This window comes from Ruditapes philippinarum, unplaced genomic scaffold, assembly GCF_026571515.1.
Source record: "Ruditapes philippinarum isolate M1 unplaced genomic scaffold, ASM2657151v2 ctg11105_1_1_1_1, whole genome shotgun sequence".
Lineage (NCBI taxonomy): Eukaryota > Metazoa > Mollusca > Bivalvia > Venerida > Veneridae > Ruditapes > Ruditapes philippinarum.
Genome location: NW_026858517.1, coordinates 1 through 10,193, shown reverse-complemented (window position 1 = coordinate 10,193; position 10,193 = coordinate 1). Strand labels below are relative to the sequence as shown.

Genomic DNA, 10,193 nt, shown 5'->3' with positions numbered 1-10,193 from the left:
ACACAAAGTACACATCCACAAGAATATTACTAGATCTCCTTAAGACGATCATGCTGATATCTGTAAAGAAAACACGCTAGTGTCACGTATTCATGGCTGAGGAGGGTGTCCGTGTCAATGCCGCTGATCACGTTCAACATTTGCGATGTAAAAGATATTTGTAGTTTTGTATAGAACAATGGCTATTTAAAAGTGCACTTCTTTCCTCCGGTACGTCTGTCCTTAACAATATGTTTTATATTTTGAGAGAAGGTGAAATATGGGCAATGGATAGACATTCGGGGATCGTAAGTTCGATATTCAGTTCTTCACTAGACCGTCCGGTTAGCTCAAAAGTAAGAACGTAGGACTGTGAATCGGGTGACTCAGGTTCGATTCCCGGACGGTGCAGGTCACTTTCGTTGTTGTGATTGATCATGAAAATATTTCTAGGGTCATTCGCACTGTAGTTCTGCTCTGGCATGTTAAAAAGTCAGTTTCTTGCGAAGTGAAAGCAACTTATATTGGCAAAGTGCTTGACAGTCTGTCCTTGCTGAACTGTGCTTTGGTAAACTCAATGTGGCTTACTACTGTGAGCCGGAGCGAAAACTAACACCATCACCACGCAGTACTACCAATATTCTTCACAAAAGATAATAAAAGTCGCTGGCGGGATATGAAATGTCGGCTTAATTACCAAAGACAATAATATTTCATAAATATACATGTACATAGATTTACTGTGGTGTTGAAAAAAAACAACAACTTTTGTTTTCTATAAATAAAATGGTGTTACTTACGAATTTCCTTATATCTACTTTTTTATGTTCTTAGTTTGCTCAGCAGTACTCTTTAATGGGGAAATATCTATTTTGATAATCCCACCCTTTGAATGCAAAGGGAAGTAAAACTCAAATGAAATAAACTAAATTTTTATCAAAGTAAGTTTCTTTACACTTAACTAAGGTATTTAAAGCTAAACCAGTTTACAATGTGTATTTTAATAGAAGTATTTCTTATTTAACCAAACTATGATAATCAGAATAAAATAGTTGAATAAAAGTTTAAAATCAGTTGAAAGTTGTTAAGAATGTAATAACTGAAAATATGAAAAATAACCTTAAAGCAAGCCCTGTTTTAAAGTTATCCTAACAAGAAATAAAATCTAATAATTCAAGATGGCTGCCTCTTAAACAAAGAAAAGAAATTAATTAATATTAATTAGTTATTTTAAAAGAAATTACTATTTAAAATTACTTACAAATTTATCAAGATGTTTCTGGGAATTAAGATAAAGTCTAAGGTTAACTAAATGCTAAAATGCCCAATAAATAAAATAATTAATTAACCTTAGAGAGCTTTTACTACTTCAAAAATAAGCAGCAGAACATCAAAACTCCCTGAGATGGACATCTGAATCCCAGAGGGAGTTTCGTTTTATAATTTAATGTTTTTTTAGTTGAATACCACAAACAATATAATATAATATGCACAGGTAATTCTGATATTAACAAATACGTATATATTAAAAAACAGAAACAATTATTTCTAGTGGAAAGTCAAAAAGGTATTGCTTGGAAATTTAGATTTTAACTGTTCATTTTTTTTCATTTTTACAATATTTTTAAAAATGATTTCGTTTTAAACTGATAAATTTTTTTTTAACAATTTTGTTTTTTAAAATACAAAATGACCAATTAGGTTTCAATACAAAATAATGTTACATAGCAACATGGCATTTATAACAACAATCATCACCATTTTTAGTCCTAGGATTTAACAACTTAAAAAGTACAAACTGCTTAATTGACATTATTACTTAAATATTTTCAGTGTGTTTTCTTAGAATATTTTTCTACAGAGTGTAGTTTTTGGAGTGTTAGTTTTGTACTAGGTTTCCAAGTTACCAAGTTACTATGGGGAATATTTCCTCAAACTGTATCCCAGTTTTGCCGTATAGATTTTGGGCTTGAAAAAAGAAGAAAGAATACTAAAATAAGTTACCAATGTTTAATGTTGTTAACAGAATGGTTTGATGAAAGGATGAATACAAACATGAGAAAAATAATGAAAAATCATGATAACAAAATATATGTGAACAATAATGAAAAGAACTGAAATAAAAACATTAAGTATATACAAAAATATTAAAATAAGTTTCAAATGTTAAATGTTGTTAACAGAATGGTCTAATGAAAGGATGAATACAAACATGAGAAAAATAATGAAAAATCTTGATAACAAAATGTATGTGAACAATAATGAAAAGAACTGTCACATATCAACATGGAATTTGTAACAATAATCATCACCTGGCCCCGTGTTCACAAAGAAATGATCAGGATCAGGATCAGATTATCCTAATTTATTTTTATTGTTTTATAAAACTAAAACTGATCGCATTATGCTGGAATTAAATGGTACATATTTGAAATATAAATGATTGCTTATTTGCAAAGAAACAAACATATTTTGGGATAAAATCAGCAAATAACAAAACAAACACAAATACAATTCTAGTTTTTGAATTTGATCCTGATCCTTAAATCTTTGTGAACACAGGGTATGAGCATTTTTTTAGTCATAGGAGTTAACAATTTAAAAAGTACAAGCAGCTTAATTGACAGTATTACCTAAATATAATAAAATTTTTAGCACAATTAATAGGATATATGTATAGTGTCATTTGATATAAATGTAGACCAAAACAACAGCAAGGTAACAATACATTTTTGATATATCACACAAGAAGCATGCTCTGATCAAACTTGTGAAAATCATTATTTAAACAAAATTGATCACAAATCCGTCATATGAATGACAGCCGCCCACGAACAACCTAACCTACTGTGTAGGGGGCAATGTGTTTCCATAGCATGCACGTTAAAGATAACTTTACGGATAAAGGAAGTACGGAATATATCCAAGCATGCCAATATTATATAACATAAAACAAATTTGTTGGATTTGAAATAACATAAATCAATTTTAATCATTAATAACTGTTGAGCAAGGTCGTGACTGAATTGAATTCCAAATGGCATATTGTAGAAGTATAAGTTATGACAATGTAGGATGAAAAGAAGCATTTCTAGCTAAATTGCATAGGAACCAAAGAGTTCTTCATTTAACTTTAAAAGCAAAATTGAACCTAACGAGAAACTACATTATTGATAAAATCGTATGATTACATACACTTAATGGACTGTTCCAAGTTCAGTGGCTTATTGTTTAAATCAATTTTGACCTAAAGCGAATTCCAGTACACAGGTATTTTGCCGAATCCTTCTAACAAAGTATTACAAACAGAAAAACAATTAGATTCTTGAAACATGTTCTGATATGATGCACGAGAGGCTGGATGCGTAGTTTCAATGATATCATGTTTATTCACGTCAATCAGATACTTTTTCGATTTTGCAAATTCTCCCATCAGTATGAAGACGACATGGTCTTGGTAGTCGCTCACTATTTTGATAACCTCGTCCGTAAAATACTGCCATCCAATTTTAGCATGAGAGTTAGGCATACCGGCCCTGGAAGACAAAGACAAATAGTTTAGTTTAGTTTAAGCATATTTATCTAAGCTTTAGTGTGAAACAAAGTTGATGTATTTTATATTAATCACTTTCAAGTCCGCTTCCTTGAACCAACCCGTAATGGTGTAATATGAAGAAACATGGTCATGACAGGAGTGGGCTCGAACCTATGATCCCTGGGTTGAGAGGCGGACACCTTAACCACTAGGCCACCACTCCAAAAATATAAAAATGATGGTACAGTAACTACACTTTAGCATGCTCAAATATTCTCAATACTCCCAAGTGAAACAATAGCTTTGATTAAGGGAAATAATTCAGTACAAATTAATCTAAGAGGTATGGTTCCACATTAGGTACCCCTGCTATTATGAATCAGTAAAGACACGTGCATAAAGATTCAGTTAAATATATTCCGGCTTGTATTCCTATTCCATAATATAAAGCTTAAAGGTAAAGATACAAAATTGAGCAAAAACATTTCTCAATTATTAAATTTTAGGTCAGTTTGATTTTGATACAGTCACATGGTTACGTTAAGCTTCACAGAGGGAAGCAGACCTCAGGTACACCTCTTTGCATTATCTCAGAAACAAACAAGTAGCAAGTAGAATACCAACGTACAGAAACATATTGGACAGGGATATTTAATATACATGTATAAAGATAAGAAATAAATCTCACTCCACAGTTAGTATAGCATTCAACAACAACACTCCCTGTTTGGCCCAACTCACGAGGCAGCCATGATTAGGTATCTGCACTCCCCGATTACCAAAATTCACGAGATGGCCATTAGATATCACAAATTCAGGAATCCTCGGGTCATTGTATAACATCTTATATATGTTCTGCAAAGAGCATGGGACTGGTATGCCAATTGGTACGGAAAAGGCTAAACCCATGGCCTGAAACGTGAATATACAGATATTGTTTAAGAAATTTTCCCACTATATTACAACTCCTCTACAAGGTCTTCTTACAACAGGAGAACTAACCGAACCATCTAATACATATATTTTCCACTTCTAAAACGGACTCCTTGTCATAAAAATGTCTTAAAATCAGGGGCATATAGCTTGGTCAAATTTTATGAAAAAGCCAATTTCTAAGTGTACATCACCGCTGTGGGTTCGAATTCCGACAGGGACTTTGGATTCTTTCATGTGAGGAAGCTATCCAGCTAGCTTACGGAACGTCGGTGGTTCTACTCAGGTGCCCGTTCGTGCCTGAAATAATGCACGGAAGGGCACCTGAGGTCTTCCTCCACCAGTAAAGCTGGAACGTCGCGATATGACCTATACTGTGTCGATGTGACGTAAAACCCAAAACAAACAAACAAACTAAGTGTACATCCAGGCACACCACCACTTTATTGAAGCAAATAAAATTCTAAAGAAAGTGTCATTATGTATATCATTTCAGGCACGAAAAGCTTCAAAAAGGTTCAATCATTAACCATCTGTTTAACAGCTTAGATTTATCTACCTACATGTATTATAAAGTGCACGACCTTACACAGCCATATAAATTCATATTGCAAATATGTATAAAAGATCATTGTATAAAAAATGCACCCACCTGACCGTAGCCATGATAAGGATCCTGTCCAACTATCACCACTTTGACCTGAAAAATGAACATGATAAGCACATTATACATAAAGTTCATATAATCATCAAATTATATTCATATTCTTAGGTTCAAACCATAGAGCAGCTTGCCTCAAAATAAAAATCATTTTCCTGAATATTATTTTATCAGCCTTGTTGGAGATGAAGGATTTATGTTGTCCTTTTGGAGTTTGTAGTAAACATGTTATTTTAGTTAATTTCCATCAATTCTTACTAAAATGTGAGTTGTTATAAGCAATAATTCTTTATGACAGTGTTCACTTTAGCGTTACTTAATTCTATATTAAATGAAGAAGGCAAAACTAATTGTTCCTTTTTTATAACAACAGTATGCACTATAAGTGACGTTTACTGAAATTAATAATGTCATTGTGAAGATGTTAAGATTAGCACAACATCTACCAATATATGCTGGATTGAAGGTGGGGGTAAACAAGATTTAAAATAATAGTATTACCGTTTCCAAAGGTGTGAGATTAAGAGCATTGTATATAAGTGTTTGGGGTGGATATACTTTGCCTAGGCTATACTCTTTCTGTAATTTTTCTTGTAAAGTTATAAAATATGTCTGGTTAAACTGTGATGCCAGCTTCTCTTTCCATAGACCGTCGTTCAGATTAAGCTGTCCATTACATGCCATTTTAGTTTTTTACTGAGGCTTATCTTCTATTGATGTAGCTTTCTTATTGATCCTTTAGTGACCTTTGTGTTCTATTTTGGTACTTTTTTTACTTTCACTGAAGTTTTAGTTCCTGCTTTAACTTTTGATATAGTCTTATTGCAACCTGTAGGGAAAATAAATAAAACTATTTTTTAAAAAACAACACATTTATGGGAGGGTGACCAGCAATGTTACATTTTTATACCTTAATTCAGTTTTTCATAGTTTATTAAATTTTCTTGACGAATTAACAAATAAAATAATCAATTATTTTTTTTCTCTGTAAGTGCACGGCCCAAGGCTTAGATATTTTGTGTGTAGCATCATCTTATACAACTCTACACAAATTGTTAAAACTATATCCATGCGATAAAAATTGGCCTCTCTCCTGGGGATCATTGATTTTCCTCTAATGTATATAGTAAAAAAATCATCATCTCTGTTTTGACAAAGGCTAGAGGCTAGATATTTGGCACGAAACATTGTACAGCGGATCTGTACCAAGATTGTTCAAAATATAGCCCTGGGGTCACAAATTGACCTCGCCCCGTGGAACATAGATTTTTATTATGTACATTTAGTAAAATATGAAATAAATATCTTCTTCTATAAAAATGCAAGGCATAGAGCTTTGATATTTTCTGTTTAGCATCATACAACGAAACTCTACGAAATTTGTTAAATATGTAGCCCTGGGGTCAAAACTGGCCTCGCCTCAAAGGGTTATTGATTTTCCTCTAATGTATATAGTAAAAACTTAAAAAAATCATTTTCTCTGAATTAAAAAGGCTAGAGGATAGATATATGGCACCAACTATTGTACAGCGGAATTTTTACCAAGATTGTTAAAAAATAGCCTGTGGAACATAAATTTTTATTACATTTAGTAAAATATACAATAAATATCTTCTTCTCAAAAACTGCAGGGCCTAAAGCTTATATATTTTGTGTTTAGCATCATAAAACAAAACTCTACGAAAAATGTTAAAAATATAGCCATGGGGTCAAACTGACTTCGCCTCAGAGTGTTATTGATTTTCCTTAAATGTATATAGTAAAAACTTAAAAAAAACATCTTCTCTGAATTGACAAAGGCTAGATGTTAGATATTTGGCACGAAACATTGTACAGCGGATCTCTACTAAGATTGTTAAAATTATGGCCCGGTGATAACCTTGTGTAATGGATCTCTACCAAGATTGTTTGTCAATTCAGAAAAAATGATTTTTTTTAAGTTTTAGGTTTGAACAATCTTGGTAGGTCTACTTCACGATGGACGACGGACAAATTGTGATAAGAAAAGCTCACCTTGAGTAATGTTTGCTCAGGTTAGCTTAAAAAGAGGGGGAAAAAACAAGAAACTTAAGACACGGGTGCCTCTACACTCTTTACAAACACTGAGTAAAGCCACAACCAAACCACAAGGTGCATACGTACACATGCTGACCAACATACTTTCAGGCCTAAATGTGAAATACTTTTTGAGCTATGCACACACAAGTTGAAAACTGCAAATTTATACTAAGTCAACGGCAATAACTCTAGCAAAACTGAAAAAAATCCACATGAAAAACCCCAGGTGCACAGCTTCACAGTGATGTTGATCATTATTCCTGTTAAGTTGGTTGATTCTAACTCAATCACTCAAGGAACACATAACACAACATAATGGAACGGTTTATACTAAGTCAAGGGCATTACTCTTCAAATACTCAATAAATTCATAATCAAATCCCCAGGTGTAGACTTCACATGTCAACATACATTTCTTAAACGTTTCATGACTTTAGGTCAAATACTTTTTGACCTACACACGAAAGTTGAAAATTGCAAATTTTTACTTATTCAAGGGCAACAACTCTAGAAATACCGGATAAATCCACTTCACATGCTGGGCAATATTCCTGCAAAGTGCCATGGCTCTAGGTCAAATACTTTTTGAACTATGTAGGACAATTTGAAAATTGCAATTTTTTACGAAGTCAAGGGCAATAACTAACAAATCAGAACAAATCCACAAGCAAAACCCTAGGTGCACAACTTCACACGCTGAGCAACATTCCTGTACAATTTCATGACTCTAGGTCAAACATTTTTTGAGCTACGTGCGACACAAGTTGAAAATTGCAAAAAAATGTAAAGGGAAATAATCATGGTAAAACAGTTATAATAACTTGCAACTCGAAGCGGGCCAGAAGTTTCGTGGATAGGGCGCAGTTCATATGGGATTTTCCATCGTTTTTTTCTTCTTTCAAATCAATTATATACTCGTTTTAGAGTTTTTCATAAACTTCCAAATATAGTTTTGCATCATATACTAAAATTTCATTAAAAAGAAATGTTTATTTTCCAAGAAAATAATGACTTGTACGAAATGATACGACGCAGTTGAAAATGAAATATGATACGACGCAGTTGTATTTTTTGCAGTCTTTTCAACATGGATAATTTTGCCAATTACCGACTAATCACCCGCGCTTAAAATCAAATCATTCACTGTTTATAGCAATGTTCTGTTGATTTGAATATTTAGAATATTTAGCTAGGAAAATAGTGTTAATACATATATCTTGTTTTCAGTCATTTCCAATTAAAAGAGTAATTAACAAAAATATTTATTTTACCTTCTTCGTTCCAAGATGGCGGCGTTTGTTTTATAGCCCTGCTATAGTGGGGACACAAAAAGCTGCAAAAGCTATCAAAATAATTATATCGTACAAATATGTATAATAGATCCGAACTACAAAATTGTAAATGTGTTCATCAATTAGTATTCCCTGTGCTTGAATTTATTTAGTCTAAATAAACTGTAAATTTTATTTCACGAAGGTTTCGCTTTCATATACACTTTACAACTTTTCTAACGCTACCAGTAACATTTTCGCAATAACTTTAAAACTACCGAAAGAGATTGAATACTATTTTCAGGAAATATAGATTAACACAAATACCATTGTTTGATATAAAACGTAATAAACAAGATCATCAAGGAAAGGCGGCGTTCAATGAACGCAACCCCACCCGATCCAGTAACAGTTTACAATACAATAAGTCTAAAAATAACAGATTTTATTAATTATCCAACGAAATCCCGATTTTCAAAGTCACAAATTAAGCCAACTATTCAGTACCCAACATCAATTAACTGTATTCTGACAAATCTATAATAAACTAAATTTCGATTATTTTTATATAATTGCTGTTACTATTATATTTCAATGTGATTTTATTGGCGACGCCGGTGAGCGGCGTCGTCTATTATGGAACGCTTTTTATTTTTGCCTATGGAAGGAGCTGTTATTATTAGCAGTTAATTTCATGTTGTGTTAATTAGTTTTATTTTGATTCGTAAAAATCAAGTAAACAAATGTGTTGTTATATTTGTATTTAATAACTTTATGTAAAAAGCATGTGCATTGTGATATTATTTTAACGAAATTGCAGGTTAAGTTTAACAGCTTGTCCCTTAGTTTTAATGACAATACTAAAACCCGGATTTCGAATATCGTTGTGGTCTAGATTGAGGCCGTATCAGTTCATTCATTCATTTATACATTTTCAAAATTTTCCTACAAGAAGAAAGTTCACCTGCAATTGAGTATAAGGATAGGTAATGGAACTGTTTGTAAACGATTATCCTATTGATTTTATCCTTATTACATTTATCTGTTGCGCAGAATGGTTGTTTTTACAAAGTGTACCAGTATCCGGATGTTGAAAGCTATCCGATTTTCTGCAATTACTGCTGACACATGGCCATCTATTTTTTTATGAATACTTTACCATTAATTTGCATGGTTTTGATAAAACTGAACCTGCAGCATTTCATAATTTTGCTGTTTAGGGTGTTCTTTGGGGTTTCAGGTTTTCTTTATTGTAAGGGGAAGTAACTCATGTTTACTAAATTATTTGTTCTTTTCTGTCTATCTTAGGTATTACTTATAATACTATTTTTGTTGTATATAATTCACCAGTTGTAAGGTCATCAAAAGCATGTTAATGTTAATGTTAGGATTTCATATTTATTTAATATAAACTGGGAATTATTAATGTTATGTGCATACATGTATATCTTAGACAGTAGTAGATCTATATTGATATGTTGAGACTTATAATTTTTCTGCATTTAAAGAGATACAGTTATGTCATTATTAGTAAAGGGATGAGACTTTCGTTTAAAGTTATAAATGGTAAAACATGTATTGATTGAAAATGTCCTTAAACTTGGATCAAGCAATATAATTAATAAAGTCTCAAAAAATCATATTCTGAATAGTTATTCTATTTTTTTCTAACATGTGCATAGTTTGAAAAGGACAGCTTCTGTCTTATCTATTTGTAATGAAGGGACACCGGTCTCAACCTCCAGGTCTCCTGAGT

General features: G+C 32.3%; 1 protein-coding gene across 1 annotated transcript; it reads right to left on the bottom strand.

Moving 5' to 3' along the window:
* Positions 1-1,975: 1,975 nt before the first annotated feature.
* Positions 1,976-8,696, bottom strand: LOC132753481 (uracil-DNA glycosylase-like). Its single transcript, XM_060743962.1, has 5 exons — positions 8,438-8,696; positions 5,610-5,937; positions 5,100-5,147; positions 4,203-4,426; positions 1,976-3,515 (listed from the first exon to the last, which is right to left on the bottom strand). Exons 2-5 carry the CDS (start codon positions 5,790-5,792, stop codon positions 3,227-3,229), a joined length of 744 nt encoding a protein of 247 aa, XP_060599945.1. The 5' UTR covers positions 5,793-5,937; positions 8,438-8,696; the 3' UTR covers positions 1,976-3,226.
* Between the last annotated feature and the right edge of the window lie 1,497 nt (positions 8,697-10,193).

What these genes read in the sequence shown, in the direction of transcription:
- LOC132753481 (XM_060743962.1), bottom strand. Translation starts at nt 5,792, where the DNA reads ATGGCATGTAATGGACAGCTTAATCTGAACGACGGTCTATGGAAAGAG. An exon ending in ATCTCACACCTTTGGAAACG is followed by an intron (nt 5,148 to 5,609) that starts GTAATACTATTA and finishes TTCATTTTTCAG; the next exon opens with GTCAAAGTGGTGATAGTTGG. An exon ending in CTTATCATGGCTACGGTCAG is followed by an intron (nt 4,427 to 5,099) that starts GTGGGTGCATTT and finishes TTCACGTTTCAG; the next exon opens with GCCATGGGTTTAGCCTTTTC.